The sequence below is a fragment of the Entelurus aequoreus genome, linkage group LG12, assembly GCF_033978785.1.
Source record: "Entelurus aequoreus isolate RoL-2023_Sb linkage group LG12, RoL_Eaeq_v1.1, whole genome shotgun sequence".
NCBI classification, from domain to species: domain Eukaryota; kingdom Metazoa; phylum Chordata; class Actinopteri; order Syngnathiformes; family Syngnathidae; genus Entelurus; species Entelurus aequoreus.
The window spans coordinates 10,122,704-10,149,919 of record NC_084742.1 but is presented as its reverse complement, the minus strand read 5'-3'; the positions used below and the strand labels follow the sequence as shown (position 1 = coordinate 10,149,919).

General features: G+C 42.7%; 4 protein-coding genes across 6 annotated transcripts in view; 1 reads left to right on the top strand and 3 right to left on the bottom strand.

Moving 5' to 3' along the window:
- Positions 1–38: 38 nt before the first annotated feature.
- Positions 39–15,383, bottom strand: cradd (CASP2 and RIPK1 domain containing adaptor with death domain). 2 transcript variants are annotated; one of them, XM_062064630.1, is made up of 3 exons: positions 14,765–15,383; positions 12,600–12,899; positions 39–3,995 (listed from the first exon to the last, which is right to left on the bottom strand). In XM_062064630.1, exons 1-2 carry the CDS (start codon positions 15,105–15,107, stop codon positions 12,604–12,606), a joined length of 639 nt encoding a protein of 212 aa, XP_061920614.1. In that variant the 5' UTR covers positions 15,108–15,383; the 3' UTR covers positions 39–3,995; positions 12,600–12,603. The 2 variants fall into 2 exon arrangements, with proteins under 2 accessions (XP_061920614.1, XP_061920613.1); XM_062064629.1 differs by lacking the exon at positions 39–3,995 and having other exon boundaries at positions 12,340–12,899.
- LOC133661432 (myelin regulatory factor-like protein) lies at positions 47–13,225 on the top strand. Of its 2 annotated transcripts, XM_062064628.1 has the most exons (24): positions 47–799; positions 989–1,058; positions 3,095–3,188; positions 3,261–3,316; positions 3,387–3,690; positions 3,751–3,921; positions 3,980–4,175; positions 4,241–4,317; positions 4,388–4,498; positions 6,804–6,906; positions 6,983–7,183; positions 7,245–7,353; positions 7,408–7,517; positions 7,587–7,732; positions 7,809–7,958; positions 9,126–9,194; positions 9,266–9,312; positions 9,383–9,544; positions 10,421–10,468; positions 10,532–10,616; positions 10,680–10,754; positions 10,848–10,959; positions 12,251–12,322; positions 12,405–13,225. In XM_062064628.1, exons 2-24 carry the CDS (start codon positions 1,007–1,009, stop codon positions 12,492–12,494), a joined length of 2,640 nt encoding a protein of 879 aa, XP_061920612.1. In that variant the 5' UTR covers positions 47–799; positions 989–1,006; the 3' UTR covers positions 12,495–13,225. The 2 variants fall into 2 exon arrangements, with proteins under 2 accessions (XP_061920612.1, XP_061920611.1); XM_062064627.1 differs by having other exon boundaries at positions 7,408–7,732; positions 9,383–9,526; positions 12,251–12,543.
- Positions 15,384–16,262: 879 nt separating the features above from the next.
- Positions 16,263–17,606, bottom strand: LOC133662662 (tetraspanin-6-like). The gene is made up of 9 exons (XM_062066773.1): positions 17,511–17,606; positions 17,375–17,440; positions 17,186–17,311; positions 17,046–17,120; positions 16,888–16,983; positions 16,758–16,834; positions 16,623–16,692; positions 16,467–16,550; positions 16,263–16,391 (listed from the first exon to the last, which is right to left on the bottom strand). The coding sequence occupies exons 1-9, from the start codon at positions 17,568–17,570 to the stop codon at positions 16,320–16,322; spliced, it is 726 nt and encodes a 241-aa protein (XP_061922757.1). The 5' UTR covers positions 17,571–17,606; the 3' UTR covers positions 16,263–16,319.
- An 8,403-nt stretch (positions 17,607–26,009) lies between these two features.
- LOC133661431 (tetraspanin-8-like) overlaps positions 26,010–27,216 on the bottom strand; it is a 6,415-nt gene continuing 5,208 nt past the window's right edge. Inside the window, exons 6-8 of the mRNA XM_062064626.1 lie at positions 27,059–27,169; positions 26,873–26,956; positions 26,010–26,780 (exon numbers count right to left, since the gene is read on the bottom strand). Coding sequence (XP_061920610.1) covers positions 26,712–26,780; positions 26,873–26,956; positions 27,059–27,169 — 264 coding nt within the window. The 3' untranslated portion in view covers positions 26,010–26,711. The remainder of the gene's footprint in view (positions 26,781–26,872; positions 26,957–27,058; positions 27,170–27,216) is intronic.

Sequence of the window (27,216 nt, the reverse complement as noted above, 5' to 3'; positions counted from 1 at the left end):
GCAGACATTGTACAGTTAATAATTAAACGTTGAGTCATACCAAAGACTATAAAAATTGGACCTATTACCTACCTGCTTGGCACTCAGCATCAAGGGTTGGAATTGGGGGTTAAATCACCAAAAATGATTCCCGGGCGCGGCACCGTTGCTGCCCACTGCTCCCCTCACCTCCCAGGGGGTGAACAAGGGGATGGGTCAAATGCAGAGGACGAATTTCACTACATCTAGTGTGTGTGTGACAATCATTGGTACTTAAGTACTTAATATTGTACATCAAATAATAAAGACATGTAATGATAAAGATAATAGTGTAGATAGTTTATTCAGTAATAAATGTATAAATCAATCCAACAACAAAGGGGTAAAGGTGACAGAAACACTGTTGTGTAATAAATAAACACAATATATATTTTATATATTAAAGCAGACATTGTATAGTTAATAATTACATATAAAACTAACACAATTAAGTCCATGTTCATTAGCATCTTTGACCTTTTTTAAAACACTGGCACGCATACACAAGCACACGCACAAAGGGGGTGTGTAGAGCTGCTACTTCCTGCTCAAAGCTCAAAGTCCAACGGACAGAAAGGAGACACGCAAGACGCCACACAGAAGAGAATAACTCTTCTAAGTGGTTCAATCGGTGACATTTGACAAGAAGAAGAAGAAGCTGCTAGGATCCACACGTAGAAGTTCAAAGTCCCTAATGGATTGTACCTGAGGCCCAGCAGGAGGGAGAATCCTGAGAGCCAGCGGTCAGAACCCGGAGCGGCCATCTTGGGCCAATAGGCGGGTGAGCTCGAACAAACTTCCTAAATAATGTTATTGGGCTGAGATAGGTTCCAGCACCCCCCGTGACCCCAAAAGGGACACGCGTTAGAAAATGGATGGGTGGATGGTACTTATTTCTTAGCATCACCTCTGTACTGCTCTGGTAGAACATACTATCAATTGAACTGAAATGATATGTGCTCCTTCTCAGCGCCCCCTGCCTGCCAGCATGGAACCTCACGTGCACGGCGAGAAGGAGGCGCTGCAGCAGTTCTTTGGTGGTGAGAATCATCTTGCGCCTTCTAGAATATGCTCACTTGTATCTTGGTTTTGTGGCGGTCTGGAAGGCCTCCAGAGGGTTTGTTGTTCTAGAGCAGGGGTGTCAAACTCGTTTTAGCTCAGGGGCCGCATGGAAGAACATCTATTCCCCAATGGGCCGGAATGGTAAAATCATGGCATGATAACTTAAAAATAAAGACAACTCCAGGTTGTTTACATTGGCCAAAAATAGCACATTCAGTGGTCTAGTGGTTAGAGTGTCCGCCCTGAGATGGGTAGGTTGTGAGTTCAAACCTCGGCCGAGTTATACCAAAGACTATGAAAATGGGACCCATTACCTCCCTGCTTGGCACTCAGCATCAAGGGTTGGAATTGGGGGTTAAATCACCAAAAATGATTCCCGGGCACGGCACCGCTGCTGCCCACTGCTCCCCTCACCTCCCAGGGGGTGAACAATGGGATGGGTCAAACGCAGAAGACAAATTTCACCACACCTCGTGTGTGTGTGACAATCATTGGTACCCTATTTTTCGGACTATAAGTCGCTCCGGAGTATAAGTCGCACCGGCCGAAAATGCATAATAAAGAAGGGAAAAAAACATATATAAGTCGCATTTTTTGGGGAAATTTATTTGATAAAACCCAACACCAAGAATAGACATTTGAAAGGCAATTTAAAATAAATAAAGAATATTGAACAACAGGCTGAATTAGTGTACGTTATATGAGGCATAAATAACCAAATGAGAACATGCCTGGTATGTTAACGTAACATATTATGGTAAGAGGCATTCAAATAACTATAACATATAGAACATGCTATACGTTTACCAAACAATCTGTCACTCCTAATCGCTAAATCCCATGAAATCTTATACGTCTAGTCTCTTACGTGAATGAGCTAAATAATATTATTTGATATTTTACGGTAATGTGTTAATAATTTCACACATAAGTCGCTCCTGAGTATAAGTCGCACCCCCGGCCAAACTATGAAAAAAACTGCGATTTATAGTCAGAAAAATACGGTACTTTAACTTTAATTTATGAAAACGTACAAATCACAAATAATCCTCTGGACAAAACACTTCAAGTTTGTTGAAAATTCTGAGGGAATTGGTGCAGTTTCAAAAACACAATGAAGAACACAATGAGCTTAGACTTTGTCTCAGTGCATCTACAAAGCCAGGATTAAACTTTAAGTCAGTCTTTCTGGGATTGAACAAAAAACACAACATGTAAACTCTTCTAGGTATCAAATACCTCCTTTGTCATGTCCATGTATCAATCCAGTGCTAACTCAACAAAACGTAAGAAACGGAGGTAAAAACTATTCAAAAGGGTTAAGTTTTCTCGTTTTTGACAGAGACATTACGGGGGAGTAAGGGTGCCAAATAACGATGTGTTCGAAGCAGAGGACATAAAACGGGTTTTAAGTTTCATTTGGGTCGAGGGAGAGGAGCCGCAGCCACGTTTTACTTTGTACCTCTTGCTAGTCCTAACAGAATTGCTATTATGACATCCAGTGGACACATTTAAAAAAAAATGCAGCTCATTTTAATACTTGGGAAACTCATCACGCGGGCCGGATAAAACCTGTTCGCGGGCCTGATCTGGCCTGCGGGCCGTACGTTTGACACCCCTGTTCGAGAGGTTTTGGTGTTGAGAAGGTTCTGGCTGAGGCGTAGTTGTCTAAAACTTTGATTGATTGATTGACAAGTTTATTGACATCTTAAAGAATTGAATCCATGTAATGCTTTAAAAAGGCAAATGGATGGCACAAAAAGCCAAAAGGCTTGTTTCCATTGTGGTCCATTAAATATTCATCACATTTGATACATTCAATAATAAAAGATATATTACCCGCAACATGTATGTAAAAAATTATATGAAAAAATTGATAAATTATGTACATATACACAGTATACATGTCAGGTGATTTGAAAAACAATATATACAAAAAATGGGAGGGACGGGAGAGTATATACACTACGTACATGAGAACTGGGAATTATGAAGGTCATGTGATCCTGTGCAGGTCGGGATGTGAGTCATGTTCTGGACAGTTCTGTAGCCGTGGATACCAGCATCCTGGAGCGCTACCTGAGCAGTGACTTGGACCCGAACACTTTGTGAGCTAAACAGAGGAGTTGCAGGAGCAACACGAGTCTCTTACGCGTCTTTTGTCTTCTTCAAACTTCCAGCGCGCTTCCTGACTCCCCACCTGACTCCGAGGCCTGCTCTCCTGAGCAGATCCCAGGTCAGGAGTTGGCTAAAACACAATCTCTCAGCCAAGTGCTAATGCTAACGTTAGCGCGTCGTCTTGACAGATTTGCAAATGGAGCCCTCCTATTGGTCCAACCAGCCCATGGTAGCAAGGCAGCTTGCTAACTGCGCCTTCTTTGCAGACCACGCCTACATCCCTCCTGATCGCCTGCTGAGCCACGACCCCGCCTCGTCCGTGGTCAGGTGTGCGTCCTCAGCGGTCCCGCCCACACAGCGCTCAGGTGGACACTTGCTGCATTCAGATAGATGTTGCCTTCCTTCGCCGTCAACGCACGGCGTCCCCTGGACGGCTTCGGCCCCGCCTGCATCCACCAGCTTGCCAGGCTCCGCCTCCATACCACACACCAGGTGAGTTCCATTGGATTGACAGTGACAACAGGAAGTGTTGTAAGAAGTCTTCCTGTTCAGCTCCCCTGTCAGTAAAAGAAGACGAAGCGGCTCGCAGGACTCTTCAGCGGAACCGGAGACGAGCCACAGAGACGCGGCCTGCGGAGGACAAGGTTTGAGCGGCTTGTTGACGTGGGAGAAGTTCCGTCCTGGGGAGTGGAACACCGCCATGGACGTCAGCTTCCAGACGCTGTGAGTCTTCATCTTCCGCTTGGGGTAGCGTGTCCAGCTGATGTGGACTCGTCCGCAGGTGTCCTCCCGTCTTCCTGGTGGACACAGACAAGGGTTTCAACTACTCGCCAGCTGACGACGCCTTCGTCTGCCAGAAAAAGAACCACTTTCAGGTCACAGTTCACGTGGGCGTGGCTACAGAGCCGCGCTACATGCCCACGTCCCACGGCGTGCAGCAGGTGGACCACTTCCTCGTCAAAGTGTTTGGAATCAAGGTGCGTGGGAGCGTCACGTGAATGCTAACGTTGGCGAGCCTTCATCCTCCTCCTCTTCCTCCCAGTTGGAAGCTCCCGAGCATCATGTGACCATCGAGCAGTCTCAGGCCGACCGCAGCAAGAAACCTTTGCTGCCCGTCAGGTGAGTGAGGCGTGGCGAAGGGCACGGCGGGCCAGCGGGCCCCAAGATGACCATTGTTTGATTCCTACAGGGTGGCTCTGAACGGCGGCGGGATTAGCAAAGTGACGCTAGGACGCCTCCACTTCAGCGAGACCACCGCCAACAACATGAGGAAGAAGGGACGACCCAATCCGGACCAGCGGTACGTGAAAGTGCGCGCGCTAACTGTGTGTGTGAGAGCGTGCACGCGCTACTGTGCTAACTGTGTGTGTGTGTGAGTGCACAAACTGTGTGTGTGTGTGAGTGCACATACTGTGTGTGTGTGTGTGTGTGTGAGATTGCGTGCGCTAACTGTGTTCTGGCAATGCTTACTTAATGGGGACATCGCTCTGTTTACACAGTCACCTTTAGGGGACCTCTGACAGTATGGGGACGAAAAAACAGGTCCCCTAAAGGGAAACCTTTTTAAATGATAGTCAGATCCATTCTGAAGATGCCTAAGTGATTTTTAAGCTTTGACCCATAAAACATGTTTACTGGTTAGTTTGAGTGTGTTAGTATATTAGTTCAAACTAATATATTTTTCCAAAAACAAAATCTGGTTTAGTGTTCCTTATGATGACATTTTCATACAGCATGATTATAAGACATTATTACCTTAAAGTATGATTCACATTCAGAATTTCCCATCCTTCTCTATATGGTAATTGGAGTTGCAGACAACTTCATTACTGCTAAATAGCAGTTTTCAGTAATGTCACAGAAGATGCAGGATTTGCTTTAACATTTAAGTGGTGAAACTTCCTATAAGAGGACAGCTGTGGTGCTGTATTCTGAGGATCATGTCATATTTAATTGTAACTTTTTTATTTTTTTAAATGGTCCTCAGTAGTCACGTACAAATGTGTGTGAATTATGCAAAATTATTTAAATTTGGTCCCCATGAACCATATTAGGTAGGTAGGTACGTAGGTCTTTATTGTCATTGCACAAGTACAACAAAACTTTGTTTTCAGCACAAACCCGTTCAAGATTAGACAAACAAACAGTGTACAGGGTTACAGAACAGGAACGCTGATGGGTCGCCACAAGGCGCCCCGTAAAAGATGGGGGAAAAAGTAAAACGCTGGGGAAGGATGAGTAAAAAAATACAGTCTGGAGTGGAAAAAAACCTCCATAGCAAAGCACATATACATATTACAACGTACATCTCGAGATATCTAGCAACAGAGGGAAGGGAGTGCGGGGTAATGGTGGTAGGCTGCAGCTCTCAGCGCTGACCATCCTTTCATCACCCCTATGGGATTTCCGTCGAGGGCGTTGGGTTGGGGGGTGTATGTGTAGCGTATATTTTTTGGGATGCATGTGTGTGTGTAAGTCTACAGTGTGTCTCTGTTACGCAGCCTTGATCTTGTGCAGCCGATAAGTCCAAAGTCAACAACAACAGGTGTGTGTCCATGAGAGACAAGAAGGGAGTTTGTTGTGTCTTCGCTGCCCTGTCCTTCGGGAGAGTCTCGAAGCCAGAGAAACAATCCAAATTAGAATGTTTTGTATGCGAGGGAAAATAACATTTGCTTTTCACTCTAAATTGTCTATGACTGGTCCTCAAAAATCCTGCGGGGCAGTCAGTCCGATGTTATCCAACTCACAAGAGTGATATATTAACTCTTTTTCACAAAGGGTCCCTAGTAAGAATGATCAGCACATTACTTCATCAATCCAGAGATTTAAAGACGTGTATGAGCTAACTGGGCAGTGGCCATTTTACCTCATTTTTTTATGCCTCCTCAACCTGTAGAAAGGGTGGTCCCCAAGTGATGATCAAAAACCAGTATGTGTGTGTGTGTGTGTGTGTGCGAGCTAACTGTGTGTGAAGAGTGCGTGCACTAACTGTGGATGTGAGAGTGCGCGCGCTAACTGTGTGTGTTTGTGTGTATGTGAGAGAATGCGCACGCTAACTGTGTGTAAGTGTGAGAGTGCGCGCACTAACTGTGTGTATGTGAGAGTGGGCGCGCTAACTGTGTGTGTGTGTGTGTGTGTGTGTGTGTCTGAATGCGTGTGTGTGAGAGAGTACGCGCTAACTTGGGGCGGTATAGCTCGGTTGGTAGAGTGGCCGTGCCAGCAACTTGAGGGTTCCAGGTTCGATCCCCGCTTCCGCCATCCTAGTCACTGCCGTTGTGTCCTTGGGCAAGACACTTTACCCACCTGCTCCCAGTGCCACCCACACTGGTTTAAATGTAACTTAGATATTGGGTTTCACTATGTAAAGCGCTTTGAGTCACTAGAGAAAAGCGCTATATAAATATACTTCACTTCACTAACTGTGTGTTTGCACGTGCGTGTGCTAACTGTGTGTGAGAGTGCACACGCTGTGTTTGTGGGAGTGTATGAGAGTGTGTGTGTGTGAGTGAGAAAGTGCGCAGGTTAACTTTGTGTTTGTGAGAGTGTGCGCGCTAATTGCGTGCTAGCACTGTGTGTGCGAGTGTGCTCACTAACGATGTGTGCAGATATTTTCAGATGGTGGTGGGCTTGTATGCCGCCATCAGGGAGGAAGAAGAGGAGAAGTCCTTCCTCATGGCCGCCCTCATGTCAGAGCGACTCATCATCAGGGTAACTGCTCACTCCGCCACGTGCACAACGCGCCACTGATGTCTAACGACTCACATACACTAACATGCACACACAGGCTTCAAACCCAGGTCAGTTTGAGATGGAGAGCGACACCTTGTGGCAGCGCGGGGCGGTGCAGGACGCCGTGATCTGTCACGGCCGAGTGGGCATCAACACGGACGCCCCAAAAGAGGCGCTGGTCGTCTGCGGCAACGCCATCGTCACAGGAAGCCTCATGCGGCCGTCGGACCAGCGGGCCAAAGAGAATATTCAGGAGGTAGGACAGGAAGTGACCAATAGGCGTGGTCAGCTGATCCTAGAAAACATGTGCTCGCCAGGTGGACCCAGAGAAGCAGCTGAAGAACATCACGCAGATGAGACTGGTGGAGTTTGACTTCAAGCCTCAGTTTGCCTCCAGCATAGGGATAGACCACGCCCACCAAACAGGTGAGCCCCACCCCCCCTCCAAAATGGTGAATGGAGTGATGGTTGGTCTTTTAGGTCTCCTCGCTCAGGAGCTGAAGGAGCTGCTGCCGTCGGCCGTCAAGGAGGTGGGCGACATAACGAGTGGCGACGGCCAGAAGATCGAGAACTTCCTGGTGGTGGACAAGGTACGTGCTGACATTGCCTTCTCGGCGGCGGCTTGCCTCTCGTCTTCCTCGCTCCTCTTCCTCCTGCAGGAGCAGATCTTCATGGAGAACGTGGGTGCCGTGCAGCAGCTTTCCAAAATGGCCGACAACCTGGAGAGCCGCGTCACCGAGTTGGAGGTGTGGAAGCGACGCCTCGCCAAGCTCAAGAGCCTGACAGGAAGCCTGCGCTCCACCAGGTACCACCCACCCCCTTCCATAGTCTTCATCCCCTAACTCCCCTTCCAAATAAAAGCTGTAATGCTACTTTGTCAGCACCGCGTCCAGGAAACAAAGCATTGTGTCGGCGTCGCATGCTTTTCACGTACCCACAAAATCATCCACCACGGGCGACGGCGGCCATTGTGTGCCGCACAGAACCTTCCAGGCCTGCATCTTCACGCTGTGCATCACCGTGGCAGTTTGGTAAGCTCACTTCCTGTTTGTCTAGACCAGTGGTTCTTAACATTGTTGGAGGTACCGAACCCCAGCAGTTTCATATGCGTATTCACCGAACCCTTCTTTAGTGAAAAAGTTATATGTTTTTGGTAACACTTTAGTATGGGGAACATATTCTAAGTAACAAAGACTTAATTTAGAGTTATTTGGACACTAGGGGAACATATTCTAAGTAATAAAGACTTAATTTAGAGTTATTTGGTTAGGGTTAGGGCATTCTTGCCAACCTTGAGACCTCTGAATTTGAGAGATTCGAGATTTTTTGGTGGTAGCGGGGGGTGTATATTGTAGCGTCCCGGAAGAGTTAGTGCTGCAAGGGGTTTGTTGTGGGTTCACAGTGTGGCACATATTTGTAACAGTGTTAAAGTTGTTTATAAGGCAACCCTCAGTGTGACCTGTATGGCTTTGATCAAGTATGCTTTGCATTCACTTAAGTGTGTGTGAAAGCCGCAAATATTGTGTGACTAGGCCGGCACGCTGTTTGTTTGGAGGAACAGCGGACGTGAAGACAAGTTGTAGAGGACGTTAAAGACAGTGCCTTAAAGGCCCCAATATTGTTGTCCGGGTGGAAATCGCGAGAATTTTGGGAGAATGGTTGCCCCGGGAGATTTACGGGAGGGGCACTGAAATTCGTGAGTCTCCCGGGAAAATCGGGAGGGTTGGCAAGTATGGGTTAGGGTCAGGGTTAGAGGGTTAGGGTTATAATAAGGCCATGCCGAATAAGGCATTAATAAGTACTTAATAATGACTAGTTAAGAGCCAATATGTTACTAATTTGCATGTTAATAAGCAACTAATTAATGGTGAATATGTTCCCCATACTAAAGTGTTACCATGTTTTTTTTACTGGTGCATAAAATGAACCGTGCATGCACTTTGTTCAAACAACAAAACCAACACAGTGCATAAACTCACAACAAATTACACACTTGCAAATCAGTCAGCTGTTGCCGTATCCGTAATACGCCGATAGGGAGAAGTTTGTATTTACACGATGAGTCGGGTGTGTTTTGACCTCCGCCGAACCCCTGAGGCAGATTCACCGAACCCCTAGGGTTCGATCGAACCCAGGTTAAGAACCACTGGTCTAGACAGCAACTATAACCTCTTGTGTGGGTGTGTGTGTGTGAGCAGCAGCATGACTATTGGCGCCCTCTACCTGCTCAGCCTATCACAGCAGAGCGACATGTCTGCAGGCACCAGGTGACTGCACTTTGTGTGTGTGTGTGTGGTGGGCGGGGCTTCTGCGGTAGTAACCTGTTGTTTATTTACAGTAACAGCAGCGTAATTCCTGGGACAACCACGGCCGGCAGCAGTTCAGGTAAACCAGCTTACCTAAATGCAACCTTGACATGAACCGCCTTCTTTTACTCCGCCTTTTTTTTTTCCAGCCCCACCCACATCCCCTTCCTGGCCCACCATGCCCTGGCCCCCTGACGTGCACTTCTGCGACTTGCTCTACTGCGACACGGTGTACTGCTGCCCATCACCACCTGGGGGCCGCCGCAACGCCAACGTCACCTCCAGCCAATCAGGTGAGGGCGAGGGAGCAGGTGAGAGGTCGAGGTTTTGCGACTGACTCATGACCTTAGCCCATACTTGCCAACCCTCCCGAATTTTCCGAGAAACTCCCAAATTTCAGTGCCTCTCCTGAAAATCTCCCGGGGCAACCATTCTACCGAATTTCTCCCGATTTCCAGTAGGACAACAATATTGGGGGCGTGCCCTGAAAAGGAGACTATTATATAGGTCTCCGTTATCCATAGGTTTATCTATAACCCATAAAGTAGGCAGGCATGGAGCTATTTCTCAGCGTGTGTTTATTCCAGCCGGCACGTTAATACACTGACACACAACATCCGGATTCCCATCATGCATTGCTTCAAAACTACGGCAAGTAGTAATGTCCAAAAACATAACAGAGACGAAGCAGAAGAACAAAGAAGAGACAGTCATGGCCCGAGATAAAGATGGCTATGCTGATAGCTGCAAGCAACATCCCATTCTCATTTGGATGTTTTCAACAAATCCGTGAAGGATATGTTCTAGGATTCATAGATCGCTTGCCAGTACTCAAATGGCAGAACAAAGGCTACTCAAATAGTGAAATATTTGTTTTTAAGTAAGCAGCAAGTACAGTACAGTTAGTAGAACAACTGTGTTTTCATTACTGTGTACTGTACTATATATATATATATATATATATATATATATATATATATATATATATATATATATATATATATATATATATATATATATATATAGTACAGTACACAGTATATATATAAGAAATACTTGAATTTCAGTGAATTCTAGCTATAAATATACTCCTCCCCCCTTAACACCCCCCCATCTCCCGAATTCGGAGGTCTAAAGGTTGGCAAGTATGCCTTAGCCATGGAGCTAATGTCCATGTTTGTTTGCAGGCAAAAACAAAGAGGACTTTTTCCAGAAGTTCCTAAGCGCCAGAGACTGTAAGCTCAACATTTTGTAATTTGTACTGCTTGAACAGGATGTCTTAAAAATGTGTGTCTCAGGGACAAACACCAGCATGGAGTCTTTCATGATCAAGGAGAACCAGCAGGTGATTGACAGGCGCTACTGTGTGAGAGACGAGTGCGGGTAAGTGTGCCAAACTCTACAAACGCGTTCTTTGTTCCAAAAGTCGACATTCGTCCTCTTCAGACCCGACAGGTTCGTCTTCCAAGTCCCCATCAGCCCGTTTGTCCCCGTCAACATGCGAGTGACGCTCCTCATGAAGTGAGCAAGGCAGCTTAGCTTTAGCGTGTTTGTTAGCTTTCCATGGCCGTGACCCGCAGCCTATAACGACCTGTCCTTGTTTACTTCGGACAGCTCCAAGCAGCTGCTGGTCGTCCACCTGTGCGCTTTCCAAGAGTCGTCCACGTGCGCCAGTGTGCACGACAGAACCCACGTGAGCGCCGGCAGATACCCTTCAAACACTCAGGTGTTTATCAGCCAAGTCCAGAGTCGTGTATAAAGAGAGAGAGTACGGCCAACTCGGTTTCAGGAGATCTCCTCAATGATTGGTCCAAAGGCACTCACATGACTACAGATCATGACTGCTACAACTTTGAGCTGATGCTATGTGTTTGTGGCGCTTTGTCATTGCTTTTTAGACGTGTATAGATGCCCTGTTGTTCAGCATGCGGCTGCTCCACCCCAATTGCATGCAACCGGGCACCTTGGTAGCAGTCATGGCGCCTGTACTTTGAAAAAGTTAAAGACTTAGACAAACTTTAATGATCCACAAGGGAAATTGTTCCACACAGTAGCTCAGTCACAAAGGATGGAAAGGACAATGCAGGTATAAAATAGACTAAAAATGTACCGAAGTAGCAATATAACATATGTAATATTTACATAATATATGTACAGTATATGATATATACTGATATATTATATTATGTTTATATCATATATATATACAATATATGACAATTACCATGTACAATATTACAGTATATGAAACAGCTGCAGCATAAAATAGAGAGTACATCCAGCAGAAAATAGACATTATATCAATCAATCAATGCTTATTTATATAGCCCTAAATCACAAGTGTCTCAAAGGGCTGCACAAGCCACAACGACATCCGCGGTACAGAGCCCACATAAGGGCAAGGAAAAACTCACCCCAGTGGGACGTCGATGTGAATGACTATGAGAAACCTTGGAGAGGACCGCATATGTGGGTAACCCCCCCCCCCCCCCCCCAGGGTAGACAGGATGCAATGGATGTCGAGTGGGTCTGACATAATATTGTGAAAGTCCAGTCCATAGTGGATCTAACATATTAGTGAGAGTCCAGTCCATAGTGGATCTAACATAATAGTGAGAGTCCAGTCCATAGTGGATCTAACATAATAGTGAGAGTCCAGTCCATAAACAAAGAGAGGTAGCTAACATAGAAGAAAGTACCACTGATAGTCACTCACACACACTAGGTGTGGTGAAATTACTGTCTGCATTTGACCCATCCCCTTATTCCACCCCCTGGGAGGTGAGGGGAGCAGTGAGCAGCAGCGGTGGCCGCACTCGGGAATCATTTTGGTGATTTAACCCCCAATTCCAACCCTTGATTCTTGTCTTTGGTATGACTCTTGACCTACCGATCTCAGGTTGGCCTTTAGTTAGGTAGATCTTTAGTTGGCCATACTCTCTCCATAAACGACTCTGGCCGAGTAGTCACTCCCTCTAGTGGCTGCTGTTGCCTAATCCACGTGTGTTCAATCACAGGGGGAGCACGAGTGGCCTCTGCACGTCGCTCGTCTTCATCACAGCTCGTATCACTTCCGTTCTGCGGTGGCCGTAAGAATGACACACACTTCTATTAGTCCTCTTTATTCTCTGACGGAGAGGTCACCTGACCAAAGTCTTGTCACATGTGAAGGGTCAAGCCGACTGCAGTACTAACCATCACTTCGCGGAGGCGCTCTTCACGGACTACCACTTTTACTTCTACCGACGCTGCACCGACTGACTTTAATGATGTGTATTAAGCATGTAAATGATGTCATCCTTTAGTGTGTGTATATATTAAAAAGACAAAATCAACTACTACTTGTTTCGATGCGGGCCAGCGTACCGTCTCACAGCAGGACATCTTTCAGGACAGACGGATGGACGCCGGCCGCCTGCAGACTCCGCTCCAGTCGGTGCAGGGTGGCGTTCTTCCCCTCAGATTGTCTCCATAGCAACAGAGCGGCCAGCGTGGTGCCGTGATGGCTGAGGGTGTGATCGGCCCGGCAGCGATACAAGGCGGCGGCGGACACGCCTAAATCCATCAGCACAGCCTCCCACTCACCACCCAGAAGAGATGCCAGGCGGGACAGCTCCTGATCGGAAGGAATTTTCTGTCCAAGCGAGCAAGGAAGACACCAGATGTCTGCACATAAACATTACAAAAAACATTTACCGTATTATACAGTTTTTTTTCATAGTTTGGCCGGGGGTGCGATTTTTACTCTAGAGCGATTTATGTGTGAAATTATTAACACATTACCGTAAAATATCAAATAATATTATTTATCTCATTCACGTAAGAGACTAGGCGTATATCAGCAATCGTCACACACACACGTCAACCAATAAAAATTTGGCGGGGGCGGGTCGGGCAGAAGTGCATTGTGAAAAAAAAGATGCTACCTGCTACTACTTCCGTACCTATGAAAATTGATAATTTCAACATTGGCGGTAACTTATAAAAACTGAGACGGGTTGAACAAAAATGGCACCGAAAAGGAAATCATATACTGCAGGTTACAAGCTGGAAGTAGTGAAATATGCAACAGAAAACGGCAATCACTATTCTTTATTTATTTTAAATTGCCTTTCAAATGTCCATTCTTGGTGTTGGATTTTATCAAATAAATTTCCCCCAAAAATGCGACTTACATATGTTTTTTTCCTTCTTTATTATGCATTTTCGGCCGGTGCGATTTATAATCTGGAGCGATTTATAATCCGAAAAATACGGTAATGTGTACAAAAATGTTTTTTAAATAAGGCATATCATTGGTAAGGTGTATCAATAGCTCAAACCAGCACCACCAACGTACGATCGCACAGCCACACCAGCATGGATTCATAAAAAGACAAGGCACAATTAAACAAGACAATCTAAAGATCTTAGATCTTTCCGATCTAACAAAGGTCTTAACTCATTCTCCTTCTATGCCACATCAATATGGAATGCACTCCCAACAGGTGTAAAAGAAAGTGCATCTCTATCCTCCTTCAAAACCGCACTAAAACAATACCTCCAGGCAACTTCAACCCTTGACTAACACCCTACCACCTCCACATCCCACCTCCCCGGATTGTAAATAACCAAATGTAAATAATCAAATGTATTTCTAATGTATATACTTGTTCTTATGCAATCTGAACTCACTATGTTCTCTACTTGCTGTACATATCCTACCAAGTCAGACCTACACGGTTTCAATGTCCAATTCTCTAAAGATGCAATTGTTGATGACTGAAGTGCTGTTATCAACCTAACCCTCCTCATCCCACACCCCGGATTGTAAATAATGTAAATAATTCAATGTATATACTCTGATAATTAACTTGTGTGATGACTATATTAGTCTCTTAAGTTATTTCAATTAAGAGGATAAAACTATAATTTACGAGGGATATTGATTTTTGAAATAGGTATAGTAAGAACGAATATAAAATACAAATGTATTTCAGTTTGAGGAGTTAAATGGTGGAACAAGTTCAGTGATGAGCTGAAGACATGTAGTTCTTTGTTAAGGTTTAAGAAAACCTTGAAAGGTGAAATAATAATAGAAAATATAGTAACAATTACTTTCATCCCATTGATTTTTTTTTAACGTTGATGTTCCAGGCAATCTTATTTTCAGTGGAGGTATAGGATAGGCAAATATAAGCTTTGGCTTCAGCCTATTCCTTTTTCGGTCATTCTTTTTATTTTTGTGTGTAAATGTGTATGATTGTTAAATATGTATAATCTGTACTGTTAAACTAGTCACACAAAATGGTTAATGGTTGATTATATGACCGAAATAAACTTATTTCATTCATTCATTCATATTATGATGATAGTATATATTTGTACCATGAATTGATTTACGTGGACCCCGACATACACAAGTTGAAAAACTTATTCGGGTGTTACCATTTAGTGGTCAATTGTACGGAATATGTACTGTACTGTGCAATCTACTAATAAAAGTTTCAATCAATCAAAAAACCAATAAAACAATCCAATAGACGTCGTACCGCCATGTCCACCAGGCGCTGGTGTTTCATTAAGACGTGAACAGCTGGATCCGGGTTCGGTTCGGGCTCGCAGATCTAGAAGCAGACGGTCTTTGAGCCAGCTGAATTCGAAGTCCAGAGCTTGCATGAAGCAGTGGAAAGCTCGCGGCCCGCGGTTCGGCAAAATGTCCAGTAGCTTCAGATTCCTTTTCCGGTCTGTGCTTTGAGACTGGACTTCATCCACCTGCGCCGCCGTTAAAATGTCCTCCTGGTACAAGAACGGAACGATGGTGTCGCTGACCAGCAGGTCCTCGCACAGGCCCAGGGTGTGTTTCCTCAGCAGGTCTTTGTGAACAGGATCCATCAACCAGTCTGTGCTTCTTCGGCAGATCTTTTCACGGAAATACACAACAAAGCCACCACTTCTTCAATGTTATGGTGTCCGACTAGAAACAGGGCGGCGGAACTAATGCCACTTCCTGGTCCGAACATTAGCGCGTAACTTCATTGTAATCTTCAGGAAAGTTCCATATGTTTAGATGATAATATTTGACACAAACATCTGACAAAGAAGTGGATTAATATCATCACAATACAGCACACGGCGGGTCGCAAAAGCCGCGTGAAGCCATCAGTGGGTAAAGGAAGAGCGCGTCCTTTCAAAATAAGACACGAGTGTGAGCAGCGCGTCCTTTCAAAATAAGACACGAGTGTGAACAGCGCGACCTTAAGAATTAATCACTCACGAAAATGAACTTTATTGACCTAATTTGGTCTTCACTGTCTCTCTTGGAGGAAATGTATTTACCATTTCTGCTCATGCGAAGGAAGTTAGCATTAGCCTCACTTCCAAAAGTGTTACTCACTTCCTGTGTCGTTCCGATCTCCACACACACGCACACGCATTGCCCAAATGTAAAAAGTTAATTACTGAAATTCAGTGAGCCTATGGCTTTGCACTTTGTTTATTATATATATATTTTTTTGTATTCTATTTTAGTTACTTTGAATTTACAACTCCTTGGCGCTGTTTTGTACTGTTTTTATATTTATTTTGATTAGTGTTTCTCGTCTGTTTGTAAATGTTGAAATTTGTGAATAAAGGTTTAAAAAAAACCCAGCACGTCCGACCGGTAGGAGGCCACGGGGAAGACCCAGGACACGTTGGGAAGACTATGTCTCCCGGCTGGCCTGGGAACGCCTCGGGATCCCCCGGGAAGAGCTGGACGAAGTGGCTGGGGAGAGGGAAGTCTGGGCTTCCCTGCTTAGGCTGCTGCCCCCGCGACCCGACCTCGGATAAGCGGAAGAAGATGGATGGATGGGTTTAAAAAATAAATAAATAAATAAAATAAATAAAAAGAATAATTAAAAAAAAAACTAAAAAACATTGCCCAAATGTAAAAAAAATAAAAATAAAAATAAATAAACATTGCAAAAATGTATAAACTGATTTTTCATGAAGGTTCGCTAACGCCACCGTGTGGACACAACAATAAAGAAACCCCCTAAAGACTAAAGTTGTCTTTTTTTATTTTAATATGAAATGGTGACCATTATAGGCACAGACGTGACTGTTTTACTCGGTTGTAGCAGTCGACTTGAAGTGCTGGTGAAGACCCAACGCCAAGGACACAACGATGGCGGCCATCTGCAAAACACACACACACACATGTTTTATGTGTGTGTGAGGTCATGTGGTTGACGTACGACGGCGTGGGTTTACCGCCAAGGTGGCGTAGGTTGAAATAATGGCGATGCGGAGTTTGATGGGGAAGTTGACGTGGTTCTTCAGGACAGGGCCGCAGGGCTACCACACAAAGAGGTCAAAGGTGAACAGGGGACGGGGTGTGGTTGCTAAGCAACGGCGCGGGGCGGACACCTTGGAGTAAACCCAGGTTTCCCGAAAGGTCACAGGGGTCACCGGCGTGCACGGCTCCCGTGCGCTCGCCCTGCGAGACAAAGACACGCCCACTCAACGGCGCGCGACACGGCAAACAGGAAGTCGTGTGCTCACCTGGCCGGAGCGCACAGGCAGGAATCAGGAAGTGGCATCTCCCAGTCGCCATAACCGGTCAAACCGCAGCAAGACTCCTGCCGACAAAGATGGCGTCAGAGAGCGTCGATCATCGTCACGTTAAACCCACCCAAGTCTGCAGCTTGATCAGCTCCTGCTGGATGTAAGGCTCCGCCTTGTGGAGAGGCGTCACATTGAAGAACACCTCGTCCATGGCGCCGTCCATCTGATGGCATCATCGAGAGTTTTTTTGACCTGAGTGCGGGGTTGGAGTTTGAGACAACTTACCTGAGCTTGAAGGTGAAGCAGCGGCGACGACGCCACCGTCACAGCCACCAACTCCACAAAGGCCACGGCGCAAAACTACACGGATATAGGAATACACATATACGCAACGCAAGGATGGATGCGGTGGAGGTGTGGCCTACCAGCAGCAGCAGAATCCTGACGTTCAAAGCAGCAGCACAAAGGCCCAGCAGAGACAAAAGCACGGTGATAGGACCAAACACCTGCAGGACTTTGGATCCATCAGTGCTGGACAACTGCTCAAACAACTAAGAAGAACCAAACCACACAATCGGATCACAAGGCAGATGAATAATTGTGCGCTGACCTACCTCCGCGACTGGGACGGCGCCATCGATGGAGGAGAAGCCCACTCCTATCATCAGCACGCCCGACACCTACACAGCATCATCACTGTTTGTGTCTTCCTCAAGGCGCACACCAACATGTTGTTAGCAGCTCGCTTACCAGCAGTAGTGCCGTCACGCTGATGTCCAATCCACGCAAGTACGTCCTGCAAGCAGTCATGACCAGGGTTGTGTGAGCCCTGACACTAAACAGCTGTGTGTGTGTGTGCGTGTGTGTGTGTGTGTGTGTGTGTGTGTGTGTGTGTGTGTGTGTGTGTTCTTGTATTTCTGCCCTTCTTGAGACATCAACAAGGAAAAGTACTTTCCATATGAGGACCAGTGAACAAGTTAGGACCAAAATTAGAGATGTCCGATAATATCGGCCGATAAATGCTTTAAAATGTAATATCGGAAATTATCGGTTTCAAAAAGTAAAGTTCATGACTTTTTAAAACGCCGCTGTGTACACGGACGTAGGGAGAAGTACAGAGCGCCGATAAACCTTAAAGGCACTGCCTTTGCGTGCCGGCCCCAGTCACATAATATCTACGTTTTTTCACACACACAAGTGAATGCAAGCCAAACTTGGTCAACAGCCATACAGGTCACACTGAGGGTGGGCCGTATAAACAAGTTTAACACTGTTACAAATATGCGCCACACTGTGAACCCACACCAAACAAGAATGACAAACACACTTCGGGAGAACATCCGCACCGTAACACAACATAAACACAACAGAACAAATACCCAGAATTCCTTGCAGCACTAACTCTTCCGGGACGCTACAATATACAGCCCCTCGCTACACCCCTGCCCCCACCTCAACCCCGCCCACCTCAACCTCCTCATGCTCTCTCAGAGAGAGCATGTCCCAAATTCCAAGCTGCTGTTTTGAGGCATGTTAAAAAAAATGAATGCACTTTGTGACTTCAATAATAAATATGGCAGTGCCATGTTGGCATTTTTTTCCATAACTTGAGTTGATTTATTTTGGAAAACCTTGTTACATTGTTTAATGCATCCAGCGGGGCATCACAACAAAATTAAGCATAATAATGTGTTAATTCCACGACTGTATATATCGGTATTGGTTGGTGTCTGAATCAGTAATTAAGAGTTGGACAATATCAGAATATGGGATATCGGCAAAAAAGCCATTATCGGACATCTCTAACTGAAATCATGGTCCCAATACGGAAAACCATTGCATGTAACAGAGAGCCAATTACTAGAGTCTGTGAACATTGCTCCAAAGTCAAGATTTTTTGTTGATTTAATGTGCATACAAAAGTAAACATCGACTGGTACAAAGGCGGCAATGTATGATAAAACAAGACGGCAGCTAAAGAAGGACTTCCCTATTCATCCCCGAAAAAACCCCGCCAGGTGAACAGCTGATTTTACGACTTCCGGTGCTGACGTAAGACAACCCGCGTCCCATATGTGACCATAGGATGAACAAATACACGACGGTTCTAAGACTATAGTAGCCATTAAGAGTTAGGTTCTAAAGCTGGGTTGCCCAAAGTGCGGCACATAGGCCATCTGTGGTCTGCGACTTGTTTGTCATCGGCCTTAAGCACATTATAAAAAACAAGAAAGGAGATCTCATTTACACCCCTGGTGGTGAAATCTATCAAAATTAGGGTGATCCCAAAAAGGAGGGACTTTTCAAATTGACTGTGTGTCCGTTTTACAAGTGCTCCCCCTCTGGTCAACATATGAAATAAAAAATGTGTGTAAAAATTTGAAGTGATCCCCCTCTGGCCAACATATGTAATAACAAGTGTGTGTAAGGAATTGAAATGCGCCCCCTTTGGTCAAAAAAAAAAAAAAAAAAAAAAAAAAAAAAAGTATATAAAGTTAAAGTAGCAATGATTGTCACACACACACTAGGTGTGGCGAAATTATTATCTGCATTTGAACCATCACCCTCGATCACCCCCTGGGAGGTGAGGGGAGCAGTGAGCAGCAGCGGTGGCTGCGCACGGGAATCATTTTTGGTGATTTAACCCCCAATTCCAACCCTTGATGCTGAGTACCAAGCAGGGAGGTAACGGGTCCCATTTTTTTAGTCTTTGGTATGACTCGGCCGGGGATTGAACTCACGACCTACCGATCTTAGGGCGGACACTCTAACCACTAGGCCACTTAATATAGAGACATAACTTGAAGTTGGCCCTGCGATGAGGTGGCGACTTGTCCAGGGTGTACCCTGCCTTCCGCCCGATTGTAGCTGAGATAGGCTCCAGCGCCCCCCGCGACCCTAAAAAGGAAATAAGCGGTAAAAAATGGATGGATGGATGGATGGATAACTTGAAGTAAATAATGAAGATTAAAAACCAATTACAAACAAAACATTAAAAAAAAAAAAAAATTAACTAAAAACAGTCTTTTTCTCACAATGTGTCGACTTTTTTCTTATAAAATTGGGAACAATTTCTCATATTCTTTCCGTTTCTGTAATATTGCAATATTTTTTCGTTAAATTGTTACTTTTTTAACGTAAAATTATTACTTTTTAATGCAAAATGGTGACATTTGTCATATACAATTCTGACTTTTATCACAATATTGCCAATTTTTTTTGTTGTTCTTGTAAAATAGTGACATTTTTTGAGTAAAGTCATCATTTTGCCAAGTAAAATTCTGATTATTATTATAATATTGCCAACATTTTTAAGTTTTCTTATAAAATTGTGACTCTTATGACTCTTTTCATAAAATTGCCAAACATTCTAAGCTTTTCTTGTAAAATTGCGCCTGTCATTGAGTAAAATTCCGACTTTTATCATAATATTGCACACATGTTCAGTTTTTCTTGTAAAAATTTTGACTTGCGTTGAGTAAAATCACGACTTTTATCCTAATACTAGAGGCAGGCATTATTCGGAGGTCTCGAGAAGGTAACAAATACAAGAATGTGTGTGTGTGTCTGTGATGAAGAACATGACCAAGTTTGGAAGATCAGCTGGAGAAGAGGAAGGAAACAAGGAAACGAGGAGAGGAGTTGAGAAAGATGCTGCTGAGCACCATTTAGCGTTGACAACAACGTGAAGAATAACAGTCAAGTGTTATTTATTTGGGGTCAGTCGTTGATTGTTTGTGTTGACTTCACGTTCTCGCCTGTTGAAAAGCTGACGTCAAAGCAGGGGGAAAGGAATTCAACTGTTGACTTTAGGCTAAAAATAACTCAAGAGTCCTAAACAACGTTCCAGCTCTTTATGTCATCAGCAGCCTTAGCAACATGCCAACATTTATGATGACTCTTCTGCGCGCCATCTTCACTTTTTGTCCGACACTTCATGGAAACAATCCTGCTTTCTGTCAGCCGTTTGACATTGAAGCACATGTACACAGAACCGAGAGGACAGGAACCGGATGGTAGAACAGTCGGAAGCAGGGATCGACTCACTTCCAAAGAGGCGGATGAGGACCTGAGAACACCTGAACAAAGAGAACCACTGCGGAACTCCTGGAACACAGAAGCAGAACTGGAAGAGACTCCGACCACCTTGGAACAGCACCTTAGAACACCTTGAAGGAGCTTAAACAAGCTGGAATTATGTGGAACATTGGAGAACGTGAACATGTAGGAGAACATTACAACAGCTGGAAGTGAATTAGCACATTTTAGATCAGGGGTCACCAACCTTTTTGAAAGCAAGAGCTACTTCTTGGGTACTGATTAATGCGAAGGGCTACCAGTTTGATACACACTTAAATGAATTGCCAGAAATAGCCAATTTGCTCAATGTACCTTTAACTCTATGTTATTATTAATAATGAATGATATTTACACTTAATTAATCGGTTTAAAAGAGGAGAAAACATGAAAAAAATGACAATTAATTTTGAAACATAGTTTATCTTCAATTTTGACTCTTTAAAATTCAACTGGAAAAAAGAAGACAAAAACTAGCTAATTCGAATCTTTTTTGAAAAAATTAAAAAAAGAATTTATGGAACATCATTAGTAATTTTTCCTGATTAAGATTAACTTTAGAATTTTGATGACATGTTTTAAAAAGGTTAAAATCCAATCTGCCCTTTGTTAGAATATATAACAAATTGGACCAAGCTATATTTCTAACAAAGACAAATCATTATTTCTTCTAGATTTTCCAGAACAAATTTTTTTAAAGACATTCAAAAGACTTTGAAACAAGATTTAAATTTGATTTTACAGATTTTCTAGATTTGCCAGAATAATTGTTTTGAATTTTAATCATAATAAGTTTGAAGAAATATTTCACAAATATTCTTCGTCGAAAAAACAGAAGCTAAAATGAAGAATTAAATTAAAATTTATTTATTAATCTTTACGATGAAAACAATAAATTTACTTGAACATTGATTTAAATTGTCAGGAAAGAAGAGAAAGGAATTTAAAAGGTAAAAAGGTATATGTGTTTAAAAATCCTAAAATCATTTTTAAGGTTGTATTTTTTCTCTAAAATTGTCTTTCTGAAAGTTATAAGAAGCAAAGTAAAACATGAATGAATTTATTTAAACAAGTGAAGACCAAGTCTTTAAAATATTTTCTTGGATTTTCAAATTCTATTTGAGTTTTGTCTCTCTTAGAATTAAAAATGTCAGGCAAAGCGAGACCAGCTTGCTAGTAAATAAATAAAATGTAAAAAATAGAGGCAGCTCACTGGTAAGTGCTGCTATTTTTAGAACAGGCCAGCGGGCTACTCATCTGGTCCTTACGGGCTACCTGGTGCCCGCGGGCACCGCGTTGGTGACCCCTGTTTTAGAGCTAGAACATGTCGAAGCATCTTAAAAAGAGCTGGGATGATTTGGAACACTTTAGAAATACAAAGCCCCAAAACCAGTGAAGTTGGCACCTTGCGTAATTCGTCAATTGAATATCGTGCAAAGACAGGATATTTCATTTTCGAACTGAGAAACTCAATTTTTTTTTTTTGGCAAATAATCATTAACTTAGAATTTAATGGCAGCAACACTTTGCAAAAAAAGTTGGCACAGGTGCATTTTTACCACTGTGTTATATGGCCTTTCCTTTTAACAACACTCAGTAAATGTTTGGGAACTGAGGAAACCAATTTTTGAAGCTTTTCAGGTGGAATTTTCCCCATTCTTGCTTGATGTACAGCTTAAGTTGTTCAACAGACGTCGTCTTATTTGACCTTTTTATAATGCGCCACACATTTTCAATAGGAGACAGGTCTGGACTACAGGCAGGCCAGTCTAGTACCCGCACTCTTTTACTATGAAGCCACGCCGTTGTAACACGTGGCTTGGCATTGTCTTGCTGAAATAAGCAGGGGCGTCCATGATAACGTTGCTTGGATGGCAACGTATGTTGCTCCAAAACCTGTATGTACCTTTCAGCATTAATGGTGCCTTCACAGATGTGTAAGTTACCCATGTCTTGGGCACTAATACACCCATCACAGATGCTGGCTTTTCAACTTTGCGCCTATAACAATCTGGATGGTTCTTTTCCTCACGACGTCCACCGTTTCCAAAAAACAATTTGAAATGTGGACTCGTCAGACCACAGAACACATTTCCACTTTACATCAGTCCATCTTAGATGAGCTCGGGCCCAACGAAGCCGGCAGCTTTTCTGGGTGTTGTTGATAAATGGCTTTGGCTTTGCATAGTAGAGTTTTAACTTGCACTTACAGATGTAGCGACCAACTGTAGTTACTGACAGTGGTTTTCTGAAGTGTTCCTGAGCCCATGTGGTGATATCCTTTACACGCTGATGTCGCTTTTTGATGCACTACCGCGTGAGGGATTGAAGGTCACGGGCATTCAACGTTGGGTTTCAATGTTGGTTATTTCTCCAGATTCTCTGAACCTTTTGATGATATTACGGACCGTAGATGGTGAAATCCATGCAATAACTTGTTGAGAAATATTGTTCTCAAACTGTTCGACAATTTGCTCACGCATTTGTTCACAAAGTGGTGACCCTGGCCAATATAAGTATCAATATAACTTTTTAGAACTAGAATATATATAGAAACACCTTAGAACAGCTGAAGTATGATAACTTTTTAGAACTAGACATGTATAGAAACACCTCAGTACAGCTGGAAGTATGAATATAACTTTTTAGAACTAGAACATGTATAGAAACACCTTAGAACAGATGAAGTATCAATGGAACTTTTTAGACCTAGAACATGTATACAAACACAGAACAGATGGAAGTATAAATATAACTTTTTAGAACTATAACATGCATAGAAACACCTTACAACAGCTGGAAGTATCATAACGTTTTAGAACTAGAACATGTATAGAAAAACCTTAGAACAGCTGGAGTATCAATAGAACATTTTAGAACTAGAACATGTATAGAAACACCTTAGAACAGCTGGAGTATCAATATAACTTTTTAGAACTAAAACATGTATAGAAACACCTTACAACAGCTGAAGTATCAATAGAACGTTTTAGAACTAGAACATGTATAGAAACACCTTAGAACAGCTGAAGTATCAATAGACCCTTTTTAGAACTAGAATATGTATAGAAACACCTTAGAACAGATGAAGTATCAATATAACTTTTTAGACCTAGAACATGTATAGAAACACAGCACAGATGGAAGTATAAATATAACTTTTTAGAACTAGAACATGTATAGAAACACCTTAGTACAGCTGGAAGTATCATAACGTTTTAGAACATGTATAGAAACACCTTAGAACAGCTGGAGTATCAATATAACTTTTTAGAACTAAAACATGTATAGAAACACCTTACAACAGCTGAAGTATCAATAGAACGTTTTAGAACTAGAACATGTATAGAAACACCTTAGAACAGCTGAGTATCAATCTAACTTTTTAGAACTAGAATACATATAGAATCACCTTACAACAGCTGAAGTATCAATAGACCTTTTTAGAACTAGACATTTATAGAAACACCTTAGAACAGCTGAAGTATCAGAACTTTTTAGAACAAGAACATGTATAGAAACACCTTAGAACAGCTGGAAGTATCAATATAACTTTTTAGAATATGTATAGGAACACCTTAGAACAGCTGAAGTATCAATAGACTTTTTAGAACTAGAACATGTATAGTAACACCTTAGAACAGCTTGAAGTATCAATATAACTTTTTAGAACTAGTACATGTATAGAAACACCTTAGAACAGCTGAAGTATCAGAACTTTTTAGAACAAGAACATGTATAGAAACACCTTAGAACAGTTTGAAGTATCTATAGAATTTTTGAGAACTATAACATGTATAGAAACACCTTAGAACAGCTGGAAGTATCAATATAACTTTTTAGAATATGTATAGGAACACCTTAGAACAGCTGAAGTATCAGTAGTACCATTTAGAACATGTATAGAAACACTTTAGAACAGCTGGAAGTATCAATATAATTTTTTAGCACTAGAACATGTATAGAAACACTTAAGAACAGCTGGAAGTATCAATATAACCTTTTAGAACTAAAACATGCATAGGAACACCTTAGAACAGCTGGAAGTATCAGGAGAACTTTTTAGAACTAGAACATGTACAGAAACACCTTAGAACAAGTACATGTACAGAAGCACCTTAGAACAACTGGAAGTATCTATAGCATTTTTGAGAACTATAACATGTATAGAAACACCTTAGAACACCTGGAAGTGTCAATATAACTTTTTAGAATTAGAACATGTATAGAAACACGTTAGAACAGTTTGAAGTATCAATATAACTTTTTAGACCTAGAACATGTATAGAAACACCTTAGAACAGCTAGAGGTATAAATATAACTTTTTAGAACATGTCTAGAAACACATTAAAACAGCTGGAAGTATCAATATAACTTTTTAGACCTAGAACATGTATAGAAACACCTTAGAACAGCTGGAAGTATCAGGAGAACTTTTTAGAACTAGAACACGTATAGAAACACCTTAGAACAGCTGTAAGTATCAATATAACTTTTTAGAACTAGAACACGTTTAGAAACACCTTAGAACAGCTGAAGTATCAATAGAACGTTTTAGTAGTAGAACATGTACAGTAACACCTTAGCACAGCTGAAGTATCAATAGGACTTTTTAGAACTATAACATGTATAGAAACACCTTAGAACAGCTGGAAGTATCAATATAACTTTTTAGAACTAGAACACGTTTAGAAACACCTTAGAACAGCTGAAGTATCAGAACTTTTTAGAACGAGAACATGTATAGAAACACCTTAGAACAGTTTGAAGTATCTATAGCATTTTTGAGAACTATAACATGTATAGAAACACCTTAGAACAGCCGGAAGTATCAATATAACTTTTTAGAATTAGAACATGTATAGAAACACGTTAGAACAGTTTGAAGTATCAATATAACTTTTTAGACCTAGAACATGTATAGGAACACCTTAGAACAGCTAGAGGTATAAATATAACTTTTTAGAACATGTATAGAAACACATTAAAACAGCTGGAAGTATCAATATAACTTTTTAGACCTAGAACATGTATAGAAACACCTTAGAACAGCTGGAAGTATCAGGAGAACTTTTTAGAACTAGAACACGTATAGAAACACCTTAGAACAGCTGTAAGTATCAATATAACTTTTTAGAACTAGAACACATTTAGAAACACCTTAGAACAGCTGAAGTATCAATAGAACGTTTTAGTACTAGAACATGTACAGTAACACCTTAGCACAGCTGAAGTATCAATAGGACTTTTTAGAACGAGAACATGTATAGAAACACCTTACAACAGCTGGAAGTATCTATAGAACTTTTCAGAACTAGAACATATATAGAAACATCTTAGAACAGCTGGAAGTATCTTAATAGAATTTAGAAAGGTTGGGTGCGAAGTAGAACATCTTCAGATGACAACCGCAGGAGAGAAGAGTGACACAAGAACGTGGAGTGGAACAGCAGCGAGTGTATCAACCCGTTTTTACTTGTCTTGATAAGCTTGTCGTACATGAAACTTGTAACACGGTCATGTGACATGTTCTACCTTCTCAAAAATCAGGCTCAAAGATGAGAATGATGTTGATAAGACAATCGTTTGGCTTATAATAAAAGCTTCAATCAATAAAAGTCATTTTTCATTTTGGTTGTGACGACAAAAACAAGAACATAATTGGATCGCCTAAAATATAACTTTTATAATTAAAAAAAAAGCACATTTTATTGGTCATCTTTTGTGGTCCTGTTATATTTACACGTGTCACCTCCGGTACAATCCAACAAATTTGCATGAAAAACAACACAAATCAATAAATGGAGTTCAAGTCCAAACATTCCTTCAAAATAAAAGCATAGGGTTGTCCGGGGGCCAACTGAGGGACGTGTTCAGGCCGTGGTGGCGTTCTCCTTGGTGATCTGACAGTAGAGGATCATGGAGAAGACCATGCCAGCGATCTACGGCGAGAAGAAGAACATATAACAACTTTCCAACAATAATTACGTATGTGTGTGTGTGTGTGTGTGTGTGTGTGTGTGTGTGTGCTGACCAGCAGGATGGCGATGGCGAATGCGATTCCGATCACCACCTCCATGTTTCTTTCCAACAGACGGATAATCTGGCTGGAGCACGGCTGCAGGGCGACACGGTGACATGACTTTAACGCTCCTGTGGTGGTCGTCACGGCGACCGACGGCGTCTCCAAAGTGTGTGTGTGTGTGTGTGTGTGTCTCACCGTGCTGTACACGCCGGTGGCGCTGCAATCGGACTCTGTGGGGGTGCAGCGGCACGAGGCGGGAATGGTGTCCCAGTCAGACACTCCGTTGATGAGTCCGCAACATTTGAGCTGGGAGAGGAAAGATGGCGGTTAGTGTGGATGGTGTGTATGTTGAG

Coding starts and splice junctions, on each gene's coding strand:
- cradd (XM_062064630.1), bottom strand. CDS start 15,107: ATGGATCCTGTTCACAAAGACCTGCTGAGGAAACACACCCTGGGCCTG. Junction 12,900..14,764: donor AGCGCCTGGTGGACATGGCG/GTACGACGTCTA, acceptor GTTTATGTGCAG/ACATCTGGTGTCTTCCTTGC.
- LOC133661432 (XM_062064627.1), top strand. CDS start 1,007: ATGGAACCTCACGTGCACGGCGAGAAGGAGGCGCTGCAGCAGTTCTTT. Junction 4,176..4,240: donor TCAAAGTGTTTGGAATCAAG/GTGCGTGGGAGC, acceptor TCTTCCTCCCAG/TTGGAAGCTCCCGAGCATCA. Junction 9,527..10,420: donor CGTCACCTCCAGCCAATCAG/GTGAGGGCGAGG, acceptor GTTTGTTTGCAG/GCAAAAACAAAGAGGACTTT.
- LOC133662662 (XM_062066773.1), bottom strand. CDS start 17,570: ATGACTGCTTGCAGGACGTACTTGCGTGGATTGGACATCAGCGTGACG. Junction 16,984..17,045: donor TGCTTCACCTTCAAGCTCAG/GTAAGTTGTCTC, acceptor TGATGCCATCAG/ATGGACGGCGCCATGGACGA. Junction 16,551..16,622: donor AAACCTGGGTTTACTCCAAG/GTGTCCGCCCCG, acceptor TTTGTGTGGTAG/CCCTGCGGCCCTGTCCTGAA.